The 20,569-nt window shown below is 45.0% G+C and overlaps 1 protein-coding gene across 2 annotated transcripts in view; it reads right to left on the bottom strand.

Moving 5' to 3' along the window:
* Positions 1-20,569, bottom strand: part of SAE1 (SUMO1 activating enzyme subunit 1) — an 88,263-nt gene that overhangs the window by 58,414 nt on the left and 9,280 nt on the right. The window contains exons 1-2 of one of the 2 annotated variants that reach the window (XM_045772138.2): positions 14,961-15,160; positions 2,477-2,588 (exon numbers count right to left, since the gene is read on the bottom strand). In XM_045772138.2, coding sequence (XP_045628094.1) covers positions 2,477-2,588; positions 14,961-15,058 — 210 coding nt within the window. In that variant the 5' untranslated portion in view covers positions 15,059-15,160. Of the gene's footprint in view, positions 1-2,476; positions 2,589-14,960; positions 15,161-20,569 lie in introns of those variants that run through there. The other variant, XM_087870939.1, reaches the window with a different exon arrangement.

The raw sequence follows: 20,569 nt of genomic DNA, 5'->3' as shown, positions 1-20,569 counted from the left end.
TCACAGCAAGGCTCACTAACAGGGCCTTCATGATTTGGACCTTAACTACAACCTGCACCCACCCCCACCACTTTGGGCTTCTCATTCTAAAAACACCAAATAGTACTGCTTGCTATATTCTATTTCCATGCTGTTCTATGCCACTACTGTTTCCCGCCTAAAACACAGCCCCTCAACTTAAGAAATATCTCTTTGTTCCTTAAGCCTCAGCTAAGATCACAGCTCCAGGAAGCCTTTCGTGTCCCCCTACCACAACCTGAGTCGGGGAGCCTGCTCTGAGCCTGCTCAAGGTTTCTAAAGAAACCTTGAGAATGGGAACCAAGTCTTGTGGATCTTTGTATGACAAGTATCTAGATAGGTTAGCCAGCAGGTACTCTTGGATATTTGCTGATGTAAACAAAATAAAAAACTCTGAACTCTGAAGGGCAGGAATGAACATCCTTGATTTATAGATGAGCAAGCTGAGGGGCGCCTGGCTGGCTCAGTCGGTAGAGCATGAGATTCTTAATCTCAAACTTTTGAGTTTGAGCCCCACATTGGGTGCAGAGATTACTAAAAAAATAAAGAATGAAAAAAGGAAAAAAATTAAATAAAAGTTGAGCAAACGGCATCCCTGAGAGTTTAAGCCTCTCACCCAGCTTGTAGGGGTGGGATCTGAGTCCAAGTCTGCAAGATTCCAGAGCTTTTGCACTAGGTATCACAATCTCCCTGGGATGTTCCTAGTCAGGAAAAAAAAAGCACAACCAAATTGTGAAAGGCAGAACCACCAGAGTGTCCATCAATTTAGAGGTGGGAGTCAGGCTGGGTAAGCCCAGGTTACATTAACCCAGTGGTTCTCAACCGTCCCTGATTTTTAGACTCACCTGGAGAACTTTTAAACAATTCCCCCAAATACTCAAAGCACAGATGGGATTGAAAATCACTGTATTAGGCCTTGTAAACCAGTCAGAGGAACTAGGCTTTGCAGTGGAAGGTAGGTGGAAGGCACTGTAAGTCCTCAAAGTGATTACGGAAGGGTAACAGTCAGCCTGTTCACTCTAACATCAGGCAGCACCCAGCACTTGTCCTGAGGCAGTGACAGAACTCCCATCACACACGCCTCAGTATTATATCATTGTTCCCCATTCTCAGACTCTCCCAACCAGATGAGGAAGTCATCATCCCCATCTGGTTTCGTGTTCCCACACTGAGGGCCTCCCCATTTAGAAACCATCCTTCCCTAGCTCTCTTGGCTCTGACCCTCTCCACCCTGCAAACAAATTCTCCCTCCAAACGCCTCTAGGGGGCACTGTGGTTGGGGAGATGTCAAAATTGCAAGTGCACAGCCGGTTAAAAATGGGGCAGTTTGCTTGCAGGAATTTTCTTTCCTTAGGAGGTTTTGAATTCAAGTCAAAAGTCAATTTGTGACTGTGATATTAGAGCCAACCCACGCTTCTCTTCATTTCAGGAGAATCTTTTTTAAATCCTGATATTACTTTTCTCCTGAAACCCAAACGAGATGAGCTCTAAAAAATTTCATCAACATTTGCAACCCAGCTTCTACCTTACTGTGTGTGCTAGTTACTGAGCACCTTCATTACATAAAAGCAAAGACACAAATAGTATCATGTGATGACAAAATCTTTCAAGTATTTTACCTTAAAAAACAACAGCAACATGATTTCTAGAATTTGCTTTAAAATACTGTCCAAAAAAACACAGGGAAAAAATACAGACCAAAAAAAATACTGTTATCTGTAGAAGCCAGGTAGGTGGGGTGTTAAATGTTACGCTACTTCTGTATATATTTGACATTTTCTATAAAAGAAAATTAAAACGTTGAAGCATAAGAATGTAGAGAAAGAAGTTATTTTCACCTTGGAGAAACTGCTCAGACAAAGCTACATAGGAGTTGGGAGTGACCATTATCAATTAAATGGTATGTTCTATAGTTATTAGTTATCAGACGTTCCTTGTGTGCAAGCGCCATGCTAAGCAGTCTGCATCCATCCTCTCTGACCCACTGTTTGTCCAAACTAATGGCTGTCAACCGTCTACAGGGAAGCTCTCCTGAGACAGCTTACAAATGTATATATTCCCGAGCCTCATCTCAGACCTTCTAAAGCAGAATCACTGGGGGTGAAGGCTAGCTATACCAGAACAAAGCCCTAAGGCATTTCTGCAATTTTAATTAGTCATGCAGGCAGTTTATAGGTACAAAGTGGAACACTATCCCTCTCCTGCTCGCAGCCACCCTCCAAGGGAGACAGGAACTACACTTTACAGACAGGCAAGCTCAATGAGGAGACAGGAGTCTCACTGGTCGACCACCTAGGACCACGCCAGTGCCGTGAGGCCAAAGGCCACAGCTCCACTAATGCCGGCCCTCCTTTCACAGCTCTGCAGGGGCACACAGGAATTCACAAAATCTCCAAGTGTTTTACACTGAAGAGGCGAGACCGTGAAGGAAGAATGATGAGGTGGCCAAACATCTCACCTGTTCAGGATCCAACATGGTCAGTCCTTTCACTCCTGCCAGAATGAGATTCTTGGCAATTTCAGCCCCAAGTCCTTTCATGCCGACTAGAAGCACCCGGGAGGCCCGCAGCCTGTAAGACAGACACTGTTAACCAGGTGACAGAGAATAGTGGAAGCTTCACTGAATTGATAAACAAAACAAGTCAAAATAACAGTGAAGTAATTTTGATTTTCATTAAATGCATGGAAGCATCATGGACTCAAATCTAGGAAAGAGACAGGCTCTAATCCATCCTGCAAAGAACAATTCATTCAACAAATATTTCTTGAGCACCTACTATGCCATGCACCCCTCCAAGGTATAGAAATACGGCAGTGAACAAGACAGACATAATCCCTGCTCTCCTGAGCTTTTATTTTATGGAAGAGATAGAGATATAGGATATGTCAAAAAGTGATGAAAATCGGGCAGGCTCAGTCGGTAGAGTGACTCTTGATCTCAGGGTCATGAGTTCAAGCCCCATGTTGGGCGTAGAGCTTACTTAAAGTGATGAAAATCAAGCAGGATAGAGATCAAGAATGCTGGAGGGTGCTATTTTACTCAGACTGATCATGAAGATCTTTCGGAGAAGGTGTTGAGCAAAAATCAAAATGAAATTAAGGATGAATATACAGATATTTGGGAGAAGAGCAAGTACATGTTTCAGGAACAGAAAGGACAGAATGGCTGAAGAACAGTGAACAAAGGGAAGAACAGTAGGAGGTGGGTCACAGACAGAACCAGGGCCCACATCATGAAGGCTCTTACAGGCACTGTAAGGGCTGAATTCTGTTCTAAGCACAACAGAAAGTCATGGGGGGGGGGGCGGTGGATTCTTGGAGGGGGTAGAGTGTCACAGTTAAGGCGAGAAAGAAGGCTTGGACTAGTATGACAGCAGAAGAAAAGGTGAAAAGGGGTATTATTAGGCTATAACCCACAAGCAAAAAAGGGGCGGCATGAAAGAGGGTGTATTTGGAAAGTGTTTGGATCATTCTAGTTTGTAAAGTGACAAAAGATGAGACTTAAAAAAAGGTAGTCAGAGGTCCAGCTGTCTCAAAAAGTCTGGACGTAGGGGGCCCTGGATGGCTCAGGCTGCTGGGCAACTGACTCTTGATTTCAGCTCAAGTCCTGATCTTGGGAGTTGTGAGACCAAGCCCCCAGACAGGCTCCATTCTCAGTGCGGACTCTGCTTGTCCCTTCCCCTCCTTCTCAGCCCCTCCTTCCACACACTTGTGCGTGCATTCTAAAATAAATAAAATCTTAAAAAAAAAAAAAGAAGCCTGAACTTAACTCTGAAGTCAGTGGAAGGCAGTATAGGTCTATGGTATCATATCTGAATCCTTTAACCAGAAGGGTTTTAGAATCAGAATCTTTTGGATTTGAAAAAAGGAACAGTTTATATCATGTATTATGAAACCCCATCAGGATCTTAGGCAGCACCCTGTAATCAAACCCATTAATATTTTTGCAGTAAATGTATGACTATTCACACTGAAAAGGATTAGTGAGAACTAAGAACAATCTCAAATAAATTCAAGTTTGGGTGGCCAATGAGTTTGCTCTTAATTTATGAAATGAGTCGATTTTTTTTTTTAAGATTTTATTTATTTATTTGATAGAGAGAGAGACAGCCAGCGAGAGAGGGAACACAAGCAGGGGGAGTGGGAGAGGAAGAAGCAGGCTCCCAGCGGAGGAGCCTGATGTGGGGCTCAATTCCAGGACGCCGGGATCACGCCCTGAGCCCAAGGCAGATGCTTAATGACTGAGCCACCCAGGCGTCCCGAAATGAGTCAATTTTCAACTTGTACTAGTATTAGAGAGAACATGCAGAAACTCTTCTAAAAATGATACTAGTAATTATGGATACTTGCATGTCATTAGACTAGAGATCTCTAACGAGGATGGTGGCTGACAAAACAGGGTCCTGCATTGATTTCTGATACTAGCAGATATTGGATTTCTTCCACTGATATAACCAAAGGGTAAAATGGGGGAAAGGGGAGAATATTGGCAATATATCCCTCAAAGGCGTATGTTTGGGTCTCAGCTTCTCCATTATGGCTTTTCCTCTATGGGGCCCTTCCACTGCCAATCACAGGCTAGCAGACACAAGCCTTTCAAGTGACAATTCCACTTCACTAAAATAGGAGGGAGTTGGAAAGAGGGCTTACAAGATACAAGCAAGGTAATAATTATACCAGTGGGTGGAAGGAGGAAGAAAAGCTATGTGACTTTCCAGAGGAGCTCCCATCCCTCCAGAATCAGCACATTTAATAGGGAATGTTTCCAAAAAGAATACAGTACACAAACCAAACCTTTTGACATCAGAAAGATTGAGCCCCCTTGCATTTAGCTGTACCTTCCAGATTTCTGCGGTCACTGTTAGTCTACAAGGCTTCCCTTCACCTGGCCCTGACACTGCCCCACCTGGAATTCCAGGCTGCCAAGTTCTGGGGTTTTTGTCCTGTTTGGCTGCTCCAGTACCTCAAGGATACAACTAGAATAGCCCAGCTCTCCCCTGGGAAGCTGTATCTTCAAACAATACCAAGTGCCTCCTAATGCCTGGACCCACTAAATTCTTCTTAGGCTCTGTTCTCTTTGTTGTTCCTTCAGCAATGGGCACTGCCAATCACTACATGCGTCCTCTAGGTCTGAAGAATTAGGTTTGAATTCTGGTTCTGCCACTTCCCAACTGGGTGATCTGGACAAGCTGCATAATCTCTCTAAACTTCAGTTTCTTCATCTGTAAAATGGTGATACCAATTCTGACTTCATGTCGATTAATCTCCTTGACAACCTGGTAAAATGTGTGTGCAAAAGATTTAGCATAATCCCTGGCATATAGTGGACTTGGACTTACTGAACTTCTCGATCCCATTACCTTAATTACCAAAGCATCCAGTGACAGGGCGCCTGGGTGGCTCAGTCGGTTAGGCATTAGACTCTTGAGCTCAGCTCAGGGTTGAGTTCAAGCCCCACCCTGGGCTCCATGCTGGGCATGGAGCCCACTTAAAACAAAAAACAAGGGGCACCTGGGTGGCTCAGTCTGTTAAGTGTCTGACTTTGGGCTCAGGTTGTGATCTCAGGGTCCTGGGATCCATCCGTTGTTGGGCTCCACACTCAGCAGGGAATCTGCTTGTCTCTCTCCCTCTGCCCCTCCCCCCCACTCGTGCGTGCAGAAGATCTTTAAAAAACAAACAACAAAAACAAAAAAACCCAAAAGGGCTCAGTGATAGGTGGGATCCTGATTTTCAAAAAAATCTGAGAAAAATTCTAAAGCTGGCACTTTAAAGGCCTTCGGTATTGTCTCCCTTCCACTTCCCCAGCTGCTTCTCCCACCAGCACCAGATTCCTCCCTCCCAGACATGCCTTCCATTTCCCACCGCCAACTTTAGATCACAGCGTTTCACACACCTGAAATATACTCTCTTCCTCTCTAGGCATAGTTGAGCTTTCCCCCAGACTTCAAACCCCAATTCAAATCCCATTTCCTCAGAAAGTCCCTCTTGCCACAGCCAACTCAAGTGAGCACTCCCTCCTCTGAGCTCTTGGAGCACAGCAACCTGTAAGTGCCTCTGACAAAAATCACATTTAGACACGTGGTCTCTCCAAAATCCCTATCTCCTACAGAGCTCTAGACTCTCACTGCTTGGGAGGTTCTCTCCCCACCCCCCACCCCCACCAAGTAAGATTTTACTTATTTATTTAGAGAGGGGGGGAGGGAGGGAGAGGGAAAGTGTTGGGGCAGGGCAGAGGGAGAGGGAGAAGCAGACTCCCTGCTGAGCAGGGAGCCCAACTCAGGGCTGGATCCCAGGACCCTGAGATCTTAACCTGAGCTAAAACCAAGAATTAGATGCTTAACCAACTGAGCCCCCCAGGTGCCCCTGCTTGGGAGTTTTTTTTAATTCAGCTGCCATCAACATTGAATATCCTGTATTTTTAATCTTTAACCATGCTAAAGGCCCTGAGCCTACAGCTAACATATGGCTCAATTACATGAAGAACACTTCACATAGCACCTGGCACACAGTCAGCACTTAATGAATGTCAGCTATTATTATTATTCATACTCTGATGCAGCAATTCTTCTAGGAATGAATCCCGCAGAAATACTCAGGTGTGCACCAAGATCATGTACAGACCTATTCCCAGCATCCATCCGCTTCCCTCCACCTCCACAGCCACCACCATCTCTCACCTCCAGAACTACAACAGCTTTAGACCTGGTCTCCCTGCTTCCACTCTTGCCCCCAACAACCTGCTGTCCCCATTTCAGGAAAAGAGATCTTTTAAACCAGATTATGCCCCTCTCCTGCTCAAACCGTTCAAGGGTTCCCTATGCAAGTTCCTTACCCAAAGTCGTGTGAACGGCGCCCATCTCAGGCTCATCAGACTCTTCCCACTGCTAATTTGCAAACAGCCATGCTCCAGCCTTAGGACTTTGGTATTAGTCAATTTTTTAGGTCTCAACTCAATTATCACCATCGCAGAAGTTCACACTGGCCACCTCATTCAAATTTATGTCCACACTCTCTTCTATTTGGAATTACACTCTTTGTTTATATGTTGACTGCCTCCTCCTGCATTTGAATGTAAGCTCCAGAAACCCCCACATCCCTAGCATCTATGACTGTGCTTGGCACTTAGTATACTGTTACTCGAACAGTACTGGATTAATAAATACACTAAAAAGAAACCCAAGTGTCCATCACCAGAATTTCATAAATCTGGTCCATAATAAAATAATAATAGCTAACATTTATTGAAGACTCACCACATGCACACAGTCTTTTCGTGTATTATGTTACTTAATCCTCATGACAATCTCATGAGCTGGTATCTTCTTATCCCTAGTTTGCAGCTGAGAAAACAGGCACAAAGAAGTTCACTAGCTTACCCAAGGATACACAGCTAGGAAGTGGCTAATAATCAGCTAGTTCATAAGGGCAAAAAGGGAGAGCGATTCAGATGGTGGGCTCTGAGGCCACACTGCTCTGGTGCACACACGCTATGGAAAACTAGGTAGCCATTAGAAAGAATAAGATAATAAAGGGTCACACTTACTAAGCCGCTACTGTATGCCAAGCCCTGTTCTAAGCAATATATGTGTATTAACTCTGCCAGAAAGGGGTGCCTGGGTGGCTCAGCCGGTTGGGCATCTGCCTCTGGCCTGGGTCATGATCCCAGGGTTCTGGGATCGAGCACCCCACATCGGACTCCTTGCTCAGCAGGGAGCCTTCCTCTCCCTCTGTCTGCTGCTCCCCCTGCTTGTGCTCTCTGTCAAATAAAGAAATAAAAAAAAAAAAAAAAAAACCTCTGCCTGAAAGGCAGTTACTCTCATTTTGCAGCTAAGAAAGCGGTAGTAGGGGCACCTGGGTGGTCGTTAAGCATCTGCCTTTGGCTCAGGGCATGATCCCGGCGTTCTGGGATCGAGCCCCACATCAGGCTCCTCTGCTGGGAGCCTGCTTCTTCCTCTCCCACTCCCCCTGCCTGTATTCCCTCTCTCGCTGGCTGTCTTTCTGTCAAATAAATAAAATCGAAAGAACGAAAGAACGAAAGAATGAAAGAAAGAACGAAAGAAAGAACGAAAGAAAGAACGAAAGAAAGAAAGAAAGAAGGAAAGAAAGAAAGCAGTAGTAGACAAAATATGTCCATCCCCACCCCCTCCACCACTGCAGATGCCCAAGCTCTCTAATCCCTGGGACCTGTTTATAAATTACCTTATATGACAGAGGGACCTTAGGTGTAATTAAATTAAGATTCTGAAATGGGGAGATTAACCTGGATCACTCCTTGGGTAGGCCCAAGTATTCACAAGGGTCCTTAGGGAGGCATAAGGGTCAGAAGATGCTATGCTGCTGGCTTTGGAAATGAAGGGGCCACGGAGCTAAGGAACACAGGTGGCTTCTACATGCGAGAAAAGTCAGGCAAAAAGACTCTCTCCTAGAGCCTCCGCAGGGAACACGACCCTATCAGTACCTTGATTTTAGCCCAGTGAAACTGGTTTCAGACTTCTGACCTCTAGAACCGTAAGAGAATAAATCTGTATTGTTTTAAGCCACTAAGTTTGTGGTAATTGTTACAGCAGCAACAGAAAACTAAGATACTGAGGACAGAGTTGTTAAAGAACTTGCCGAAGATCACGCAACTACCAAATGGCAAAGCAGGCATCAACTCAGGAAATACTGCTCCAAAGTCTGCGCTCTCCGAGTTGCATTGCCTCTCAATACCACAAATAAACATAAAATAACATTGCAACATATTACGTATATAGTCCACCAGTAACTGCGATGGCAGTAATTACCATCTACAGAGGGCTCACTAGGTTTGAGGCATGGAACTAGGCACACTACATATACTACTTCATTGATACCTTGATTATTGGGGCACCTGGCTGGCTCAGTCGGTAGAGCACATGACTCAGTCTCAGGGTCCTGAGTTCAGGCCCCACATTGGGTATGAAGCCTACTTAAAATAAAATTTTAAAAAACGACTTTGATTATGGTTCTTCACCATGTTTCTTTTGGGCAAAAAAGCATACACACCCTAAATACTGCATGCATTCCTCGCCCTAAAAGTCCAAAGGGCTCCACAGACCCCAGAGTGGGCCATCACGTTTCCATAGCAAAGGATTCAAGTCGGCCTAGAATAAGGAGAAAACTGAGGCTCAGAAAAGGTGTCCAAGCTCTCATAGCTCGTGAGTGGCCAGAACTGGGATAGGAATACAGTTCTGACCACAATCTATGATTTTTCCTCTTTCAATGTCTCCTCCATGTTGTCTTGTACACAATAGGTTCTAAATATATATTTGCTGATTAGGCTCTCTCATCCTTACCTTCTACTGCCACAGGAATATCTTTTAAATTTCTGAGAAGGAAGGAACCAGAGCCTTTTTATCACAATCTTTGAATTCACAATACATACTGCAAGTTAAGTCAAGCCAACTGAATTCCACTCATGGTTAAGAATTCCTAAGACTACCAAATTCACACTTGAACCACATTTACTGAGAGTCTAATGTGTGATAGTGAGTCATACAAAAATCTGGTTTTAAGACTATTTCAAGTAGGGTAAGCACAAAGTCTCCAGGCCAGAGAGAGGTTTAGCATATTTGAGGAACAGAAAGATACAAGAGCTTGAATGAAGTGAGCCAGGGAGATGTAGGCAAGATCAGACAAGGCAGGGCACGAAAGGCAATGGATATTAAAAACTTTGGATTTTATTCTGAATATAAGAGGAAATCACTGGAAGGCTTTATGCAGAGAACTGGCTGTGATCTGATTTTTTTTTTATAATCAATCTGGCTGCTGCGTAGAGACTGGATTATGAACAGTCAAGAGTGGAACAGAGGAGACCAGAGGGGTCTCATCATCAGAGATGATGAGCATAGTTTGGACTTAGAAATGAAGAAAGGTGGCTGAGATAGTTTGAAGCAGAGCTGATAGGACTTGCCAACAGATTGGACAATAAGGGACAGAGATAAATAAAGAACTCCTAGGTTTCTGGTCTGTGCAACCAGATAAATGGTGAGGCACCTGCATTTGGCAGATCAGACCATTTTCTCCTTTGAAGGTAAACTCATCTTCACTTAACAGTAAAATACTTTTCATTTAAATCTACAATCTTGCTCCATCTAACTGCCCGTTCATTACATTTACTTCAATGACTTGTCAGAATCCAAAACAGAACTTAAGACCGCTCCCCCTACAATCTTCCTCTTCCTTCTGGAGTCACCACTCAACCCACTGACTTTTACTTTACATTTGCCTTATTTATCTCAGCATATTTCCTATATAGCTTCCCTTTTTTGTTGCTCGCGATTTATGCTTGTCAAATAATTGTAGCTATAATTTACTGAACGCTTTCTGAGCATAGGCACTATTCATACATTATCTCATTTTTTATGTCTTTATTCATTTAAGTAATCTCTACACCCCACTCAAACTCACGACCCCAAAATCAAGAGCTGCATCCTCTTCCCACTGACCCAGCCAGGGACTTCCATGCATTATCCCATTTAATTCTCAACAATCTCATAACATAGATTCTATTATCTTCATTTGAGAAATGAGGAAATTAAAGCACAGAGAAGAAATGCATCCAAGGTTGAATAACTAAGAATTTCTGCCGCTGAGATTCAAACTCAACTATCAACCACTATCAACACTACAATAAGTTGGTCCTTATATGAGACAATCAGGTTTGGCCTCTACAACACAGTACAGACTCAGTGACTATCAGGCAAATGTGTGCCTACGGAACCAACTGAAGTTCTTTTGAACAGCAGCACTGCTGAATAATGAGTCTCTGAAAACAGGAAAATTTTTGAAGTCCCTTTTTTGTAAAGTCAAAATTTCAGAGTTGGAAGAGTCCTTAGAAATGTAGTCACACTCACCTCTCCTTCTTGCAGATGTGGAACTTAAGGCCAACAAACCGTGTGACTGACCCAAGGTCAAGAGAGCTGGTCAGCAGAACTGGGAATTGAACCCATGTTTCTTGACTTCCTAGGTCTTTGCAATGTACAGTCATTTCATCCAACAAATATATCTGAATGTCTACAAATTTGCAAGCGCTGGAAATTTAGTAAGACCAGTCAAACCCCTTTAATTAGCAGACATTTATAAAACACTTGTCCTCATGGAGCTTATCAACTACCTTGCTCTTTCCAGTCACCCTCCCTCCCTTCCTCACACTTAGATACGGGATAAATTACTGTTGAGTGGAAGAAAAATCAGACAGGCCAAGGTGTGAAAGGCAATGCAAAAACTACTGAAACACACATTCTGAAAATATACACAGCTGCCAGCTTAAACACCCTCCTTTACGCTAATTTGACCGGAAGAAGGAGCCCCTAAAGTCGAAACTGACCTGGAGCAGGGGGAGGGTATGAACCTGAAGTGAGTGACTTGAATTCAACTTCTACTTCTATTTACTTGGTGCATGACCTTGGGAGTCTGCTCTCTTCCTTGAACCTCATCCATAAAATGAGCTATGTATCACAGCAAGAAATGCAAAGACACATGCTGACGGGGCCAGGCAATTATATCAAATGAGTGAAGTTGAACTAATAGAGAGAATCCCTAGAAAACCCATGTGCCATGTCAGAAGCAGTCTCTACTTAGCTCCAACCAATGTAGAAGGTCTGACTTTTCTATTCTTCAACAGAAGACAGAAATCAGAAATTGCCAGATTAGGGCATGGGGCTGGGGTGGGGTGGGAGGGAAGAGAATCACATCTCTCTCCCAACTTCTCACAATAAAAATTTGAAACACACAAAGTAAAAAGAATAGTTATCATTTTGCCTTTTACCCATACACCTAACATCACGGCATTTCACACCTCTAGCACGCATCTCCAAAAATACAACATTCTCCTCCATAACCATGCCGTTACCACATCTAGAAAATAATTCTCCAATACCACCTAACAGGACTGAATATTCAAATTTTCACTACTGTCTAAAGAATGTTTCTTTAGGAGTTTTCTTTTTTAATCAGGATCCAGTCAAGGTTTACATCTTACATTTGGCTTCACCTCTTCATGCTCTTTTAATCTAGAACACTCCCTTCCCTTGTTTTTTCCATGGCATTGACTTCTGGAATAGAATCAGGACAGTTGTCCTATAAAATGTCCCACATCCTGGACATCTTATCATTACCTCAATGTTCTTTAATTTGTTCCTCTGTTCTCTGAAAGCATGATTAGGCTAAAATAAAAGACAGTCAGCAGGAAAACTTCATAGATGACACACTGAAGTTCTTATTTCACCACAACAGAAAGCACATTATTAATAATCACTTCCAAAGGCAACAAACTAATTTTTAATTTCTTTGTTTGAATATTTCCTTGGCCTTATGGATTCTAAATTAAGTACTTATTTTTAAATTAAGTCAATTTCTTTCTTTCTCTCTCTTTCCTTCCTTCCTTCTTTTGACTTTATTTTTAAGTAATCTCTACATCCAACATGGGGCTTGAACAATATCAAGAATGTCATGCTCCACTAACTGAGCCACCCAGGTGCCCCAATTTTTTCCTTCTGATGCTCAAATGGTCTCAAATGTGGCAAATTCTAGATTTTTAAATGCTGGTAACTAATTTCAAAAAATTTAAAACAGTATCTGAAAGATACAACCCAGTTTTTAACCTCTAGACAGAGGTTTTTAACCTAAAGACAGAGATCCAAATTATAGATAACCCCTTCCTTCCCTCTCAGGAACCCTCAATCAATCCTTTTCAGGGAGTTCTCCACTGAGTTCGGTACCTCTCCACTCCCTCAGAACAATTCCCATTTCCCAAGAATTCTATACCCTGACTTTGATTTGTCCCTTAGGTCATCTCCTCTTCAGCACCCCCCCATCCATTCTTTACTGCTCCTCAGAGGAATCATTCCTACCCTCTGACAGTTCTCTCACTACATTCCAGCCTAATCTTCACCAGCTTTGCCCCACCTTAAAACTACCTGCTGCCCCAACCCTTTGGATGAGCCCTTCTAATACACTTAGAATCTCTTTCCCCACCCTTTAGGACTTCCTAACACTCAAACCTTCTTCAAAGGGCAGTCCCTAAAATCAGTCAGCCCCACCTATGTCCTCAGGCCCATTTTCACCATTTAATTCCCAATCTTTCACTTCAGATGCCTTGGATCCTCAAACCAATACTTACTAATGACTCACAATGCACCCTCCCCCAACTGCATAAAACCCCACACACCTGAAAGGAGCCTGAAAACTCAGGTTCATCCCACCTCACCTCACCCCCCGACACACACACATTCTCTCTCACCAAAAAATTCTAGAAGCTCCCACCTCTCAAACTAAATTCTCTTGACCTGCCTCCCTCCTTACCCTTAGATCAATTAATTCTATACTGTGGATTCACATCACATAACTCCCTCGCAACCAGACCTCATCTCTCAATTCAACCACTCATGTATTTCTCCCGTGACATAAATAACCATCTAAAAACCCAAGCCCAAAAGAGAACTCTTGCTTCTTCACTCACCCCACCATCTCAGTCAATAAATGCCAATTCCATCTTTCCAGCTGCTCAAACCAAAGAAACTTTAACATCATCCTTGAGTTCTGCCTCTCATTCCCTGCACTGTATCCTTCAGCAAATCCCATCCCCTCCCCCACCTTGAAAATACATTCAGAATATATATCTGTCCCCTTCTCTAGAGTTCAAAGCCACCATTACTTATGTACCAAGGGGATTATTGCCAGGGTCTCCTAACCAGGATTCTCATCTCTACTTTCTGCCCACTTCAACCTACTCTTCCCACAGCAAGAGAGATCCTTTTAAAATGCAAATCTGATCGCCTTATTCCAGGCTCAAAACTCTCCAGTGGGTTTAACGAACACTCGCAATAAATAAAGCTACTCCTCATTTGGTTCCAACAACCTTGTTTCTTTCTCTCATTTGCCAAGCATGGTCTGGCCTCCAGGATTTTACACTAGCTGTTTTCTCTGTTAGCAAAGTTCTTCCACGTGGCTCCTTTTCCTTCATACAGGTCTGAGGCTCAATATTACCTCTTCAGAGGCCTTCCCTGGCGTCCCTATCACAACAGCTCTCCCACCTCAGCATCCTCTATTGATCCTCGCACCCTGCCGTATTTCTCTCCCCGGCACTTGCATTACCTAATATATTATGTCTTTATGTTTATTGTTTCTCCCACCAGAATGTACACTCCATGCGGGCAAGGAGTCCATCCAGTTAACTAATATATGCTCAGTGCCTAGAACACTGCTTGTGGCAGGTGCTCAATAAATATTTGATCAAATCAATCACCTCTTTCAAAGACCTCATCCCCTCCGATAACTACTCAGTACCCAAGGTATGCCCAACCCTAGTGCCCAGTCCTCCCTAGACACACCCCCGTACCTAGGCATAAGCACCCTCTTCGGATAGTTCCAGCCCTTAGGCTCTTCGGGCCTCTCAAGATTCTCAGTTGAACTAACTTGCTCCAAAACTCCTCAAAAACCCTCATTCTTTCCAACTGGCCGACCCTTTCGAAGCCACAAGAACGTAAGCTCGCCCGTGTTCGGTGGGCCAGTCTCCCCAGCGTCCAACAGAGAACAGGTTCCTACAATCTACGAATGAATGAACTACGCCCCCACTTCAAGCTTCCCTTGCATCCTCCTACTCCCTTAGCGCCCACCACCACCACTCCCTTCGGGCGTCTGCGTCCCTGAGTTTGAGTCCTCAGGATACCCCCACCGTCCCTCGGAGAGGGACTCCCTCGGAGCGACCCTCCCCACCACCCTGGGTGGTCCCCGCTTCCCACATCTTCCAGAAACACCCCTAACCAACCCCTCCAGTCCTCTCAAGAAGGCCACCACCCCCGGGCACTTTATTCCCGCCTCCTCGCTTCGAATCAGACCCTCCGGCCCCGTGAGGGCCGCGAACGCCTCAGACCAGACGCCCCCTCCAGACCCTCAGTCCCACAAGCCGCTCTGGCCCTGACCGTTTCTGGGCCTCCAATCCCCACAGACGGATCTGCCGGTCATACTGCGCCGCCTCCTCCTCGCTGATGCCGCCGCCAGCCTCCTCCTTCTCCACCATGGCGCCGGCTCTAGCTGCGTGCACTCAGGTCCTGCCCACGGCAACCGCCCGCCGGCCCCACGCGCCGCCAACCGCCGCCGGCCGCGCGCCCGGGCCTCCTCTGCGCCTGCGCCAGGGACAGCGCCTGCGCAGCACCTCCTCCACCGCCCGCCCCGCCCCTAGAGCCCGGGACCACGTGGACCTCCCCAGACTCAAAGGCGGGCCGGCGGGACTGCCCGTCACGTGATGGGGCTCCAGCCAATCCTGGCCCCAAAATGGCGCGGTTAAACGCCCCGAGAGTAAAGATACCCAAGTGTTGATTTATGGGGCTGTTAATTCATCAAATATTTATCGAGCACCTGCTGAAATCCCGGCTTTGAGGGTGTTTGAAATAGAGCAGCGAATAAAATAGACAAAGCCCTGCCCTCATGGAGCTTACGTTCCATTGAGGAGAGCCCATAGACTAGAAATCAGGCCATGATAAATGCTGTGGAGAAAAATAAAGCCGGGTATGGGACTAGATGGTTGCAGGAGTGGCGAGAGAGAAGGTCACTCAGAGAAAGTGATACCGAACAGAGGTCTGAAGGGACGGAATAAACAAGCCATGTGGATAACTGGGAGATAGAACATTTCCGGTCAGGGGAAACAGCCGGTGCAAAGGCCCTGAAGCTGGAATGTGCTAGCATAGCTGAGGAACTGTGGAGAGGGCAAGGTGGCTGGAGCAGAGTGGGAGAATGGTCAGGTGCTAAGAGGTGAAATCATAGATGAAGCAAGTGGAACATCCTGTACGGCCTTGTAGGCTAGTACTAGCTGATACCTATTTTCCTTAGGCAAGATGTCTTTCTATTATCCATTCAACAAATACTTACTAAGCACTTGCTATATGTCAACCATTGATCTCAGTGCTAGGCTAGGTAGAGCACTGAAAAAAGAAAAAAAATGCCTTGTCATGGAGTTAAAATGCGTTTTACATGAATCTTTCTCAAATCCTTATGAGATTAGTTAGGTTTTTTAATATTGCTATTTCAGAGCTAAGGAGTCTCAGGTCCAGTAAAGTTAGTAGCCTGAACCAAGTCTTATATCTTAGAAGTAGTGAAACTAAAATTCAAACCCAGGTGGTGTGGCCTACATGCTTCATCAGAAGGTTATACTGCTGGTGGTATATTAAGCTTCCACTATGTTCTCTGATCTTGCCCCTGAGGTATATACTCTGTGAACCTCAGAGATGGATATTTCGTTTTCTTTTACAGATTACAACTGTGGGACTCAGAAAGGGGTAGGAATTCATCCAAGATCACAATATCACTCAAAAAAAAGTTTGGTCGATGGCGCCTGGGTGGCTCAGTCATTAGGCGTCTGCCTTCGGCTCAGGTCATGATTCCAGGGTCCTGGGATCCATCCCTGCATCGGGCTCCCTGCTCAGCGGGAAGCCTGCTTCTCCCTCTCCCACTCTCCCTGCTGGTGTTCCCTCTCTCACTGTGTTTCTCTCCAATAAATAAAATCTTTAAAAAAAAAGTTTGCTCAATGCTTACTCTTGGTTATGGACATGGAACAAATTATGTAAAAAATTAGGGACTGAAAACAACAATAAATAATTATTATCTCTTCTAGTTTCTGTGGGTCTGGGATTCAGAGCAGCTTGTCTGGGCTGTTGCGGCACAAGATCTTTCATGAAGATGTAGTCAGATGTCAGCTGGGGCTACAGTCATCTGATGGCTTGTGATGAAAGATCCCTTTCCAAGGTGACTCACTCCTATGGCTGGCAAGTTGATGTGGGCTGACGGCTAGGAACCTCAGTTCCTCTCCATGTGAGTCTAACCACCGGGTTGCTGGAGTGTCCTCATGACATGGTGGCTGGCTTCCCCCAGAGTGAGTGATCCATGAGAGCAAGGTGAAAGGAGCAATGCCTTTTATTTTATTTTATTTTTTCTTTTAAAGATTTCATTAAATTTTTGAGAGAGAGAACACGAGCAGGGGGAGGGGCAGAGGGAGAAGCAGACTCTCCGCTGAGCAGGGAGCCCGCTGGGCTGGATCCCAGGATCCAGGATCATGACCTGAGCAGATGGCAGACACATAGCCAACTGAGTCACCCAGGCACCCCAGCAATATCTTTTATAATTCAGCCTTGGAAGTCACACACTGCCACTTCTGCAATATCTCATTGATTTTACACAGTTGTATTCATTGTAGAAGAGGACAATACAGGGGCATGAATATGGCGAACAAAAGAAACATGGATCTGCTCTGTGTTGTGCTGACCAGCTAATAGGGAAGACAGGAAGTATTTTATCAGCCAAAGAATTATTCACTACTCTCGAAAAATATTTACCATACCCCTACTACGCGTTTGACTTTGTGCCAGGCCCTGGGGATACAATAATGATAAAAATGGACATACTCCTGCTTTAGGGACAGTCATAACCCAGTGGGAGAGATAAAACAGTCACATAAATATAAACAGAAACTTCGTGAAGTGCTGTGAAGGAAAAGAAGAAAGAGCTATGACAGCATGTGACTTAGTGTTGGAGTCAGAAAAAGGCTATTATGAGAATGTAAACTTTCTGCTGAGCTTTAGCGTAAAGTTTAGATAACAAAACACAGGAAAACCAGACAGAAAGGATGGCTGCACCTGCTGTGACCCAGGATTTTTTTTTTTTTAAGATTTTATTTATTTCTTTGACAGACAGCAAGGGAGCACAAGCAGGGGGAACAGCAGAGGGAGAGGGAGAAGCAGGCTCCCTGCCAAGCAGGGAGCCCAAGGCAGGGCTCGATCCCAGGACCCTGGGATCATGACCGAGTCAAAGGCAGCTGCTTAACCATCTGAGCCACACAGATGCCCCTGTGACCCAGAATTTAAGTTCATTCTCTCTCTTTTTTTAAAAAGGATTTTGTTTATTTATTTATTTGTTTGAGAGAGGAAGAGAAGGGGGGGTGGGGGAGAGGGGCAGACAGAGAGGGAGAAGCAGGCTCCCCACTGGGCAGGGAACCCATTGAGGGGCTCAATCCCAGGACCCTGGGATCATGACCTGAGTCAAAGGCAGACACTTAACTGTTTAACCAACTGAGCCACCCAGGAGCCTCTCCTTCTTTCTGACTCTGCCTCCCTGAGGGTATCTCCTTGACCCTTACTCCTCCACCCCCACACACTCTGTGGGAAGTTTAAAACATGTCCACAAATCTGGGGCACCTGGCTGGCTCAGTTGGTGGAGTACACGGCTCTTGATCTGGAGGTCATGAGTTCAAGCCCCATGTTGCACGTAGAGCTTATTTAAAAAAATAATAATAATAAATAAAACATGCCCACAAATCCTTTGATATTCTTCAACAATATTGAAGAGGGGGGGGAATACGTGTCCCCTGTCCTTGAATCTGTACTCTGTGACTGCTTGATCAATAGAACAAAATGAAAGTGAACACTGAGCCAATTTCTACATCCAGGCCTTAGGAACCGAGCAGCTTGGGACACCTGGGGGGCAGAGGGAAAGAGAGAAATAGGCTGGCCGCTGATCAGGGAGCCCGACGCAGGGCTTGATCCCTGGACCCTGGGATCATGACCTGAGCCAAAGGCAGATACTTAGCAAACAGAGCCACACAGGCACCCCCAAATAAATAAAATTCTTAAAAAAAGAGAAAGATAATGAGGCATTGACACATGCTATGACATGTCCCAGAAACATTATGCTAAGTGAAAGAAGTCAGTATGAAAGCTGATGAAAAAAAAATAGATGGTGGTGATGATGGCATAACATTGTGAATGTCCTTAATGCCACTGAGTTGTATACTTAAAATGGACAAAATGCTGGAGGGCCCACTGGCTCAGTCAGTAGACCATGGGACTCTTGATCTCCGGGTCATAAGACCCACACTGGGCATAGGGCTTACTTAATTTTAAAATATGGTTAAAATGGTGGATTTTATGTTATATATGTTTTTAATCACATTGTAAAAAATTAATAATGCAATATACCAAAACCCACTGAATTGTGCTTTAAATAGGAGAATCGTGTGCTATGTGAATATCTCAGTAACGCTGTAAAATAAAAAAAAAGAAAGAAAAGAAATGGAAGCTTCCACTTTCCCTTCCTTGGGACGCTTGATTTTTAATCCCAGCCTCCTTGCTAGGAGAAGCCAAAACAGCCCGAAGAGAAGTCCACGTGGAGAGGAGCCAAAGCTCCGTGCCCTCAGGGAAGCCAACAGCCCCAGGCAACAGCCGGCACCAAGCTGTTGGCCATGTGAGTGAGCCATCCTGGAGCTGGACCCTCTGGCCGCTGGTCAAGCCACCCCAGATAGAGCAGAGACAAACCATTCCTTCCAAGTCCCGCCCAAAGTTCCAATCAGTAAGCAAAATAAACAATTGCTGTTGATTTACAGGACAAAGTTTTGGGCTCACTTGTTACCTGGCATTAGATTACCTGGATACTGCCCCCTACCAACTCTCTGCTCATGCTTTCTTCTTCCCCTATAATGTTTCCTTCTCCATCCCTCCACCTGGTTTGCAGCCATTCACATGCAAACAGACTCTCTCTGTCAATCTTTCTCTTTCCTCACCCTGCTCTCTTTCTCTCCCTCTCTTTCCCCTTCTCTACCAACACTTTCTGAATTGAGTTTCTCCGACATGCTTTCATTCAGTGTTCCCCGAGGACCTTCTCTGTGCCCAGCCCTGTGCTAGGTGATACATAAACCCTGGGGGACTACCTTGTCCTGTGGGGTCACAGATCTCTCGGAGGAAGTAATGACCAAGTATTGACATAAGGAATGAAGACTGGTCAGGTGACTGAGCCATGGGGACTGAAGGGGATAAAGGCATCAATTAAGAAACTAGATCATGGGGGTGTCTGGCTGGCTCAGTTGGTAGAGCGTGTGACTCTTAATCGCAGGCTTGTGAGTTTGAGCCCCAAGTTGGGTGTAGAGATTACCTAAAAATAAAATGTTAAAAAAATTCTTTAGGGGCACCTGGGTGGCTCAGTCGTTAAGCGTCTGCCTTCAGCTCAGGTCATGATCCCAGGGCCCTGGGATTGAGCCCCACATCAGGCTCCCTGCTCAGCAGAAGCCTGTTTCTCCCTCTCCCACTCCCCCTGCTTGGGTTCCTTCTCTAGCTGTCTCTCTCTGTGTCAAATAAGTAAGTAAAATCTTAAAAAAAATAAAAATAAAAAACTCTTTAAAAAAACTAATAAATTAAAAATAAGAAAAGAAAGAAACCAGATCACGGGGATGCCTGGCTGGCTCAGTGGCTACAGGGCTGTGAGTTCGAGCCCCACATTGGATGTAAAGATTACTCAGAGTCTTTTTAATTTTTTTTAAGTAGGCCCCACACCCAATGTGGGGCTCAAACCCATGACCCTAAGATCAAGAGTTGCGTGATCATGGGACCCCTGGGTGGCTCAGATGGTTAAGCGTCTGCCTTCGACTTAGGTCATGATCCCGGGGTCCTAGGATCAAGCCTGGGATCCAGCCCGAGTCAGGCTCCCTGTTCAGCGGGGAGTCTGCCTCTCCCTCTCCATCTGCCTCTTTCTTGCGCTCTCTCTCTCTCCC

This window comes from Ursus americanus, chromosome 21, assembly GCF_024610735.1.
Source record: "Ursus americanus isolate L20-20 chromosome 21, mUrsAme1.1.p, whole genome shotgun sequence".
NCBI lineage: Eukaryota > Metazoa > Chordata > Mammalia > Carnivora > Ursidae > Ursus > Ursus americanus.
This window is presented reverse-complemented; position numbering and strand designations above follow the sequence as displayed.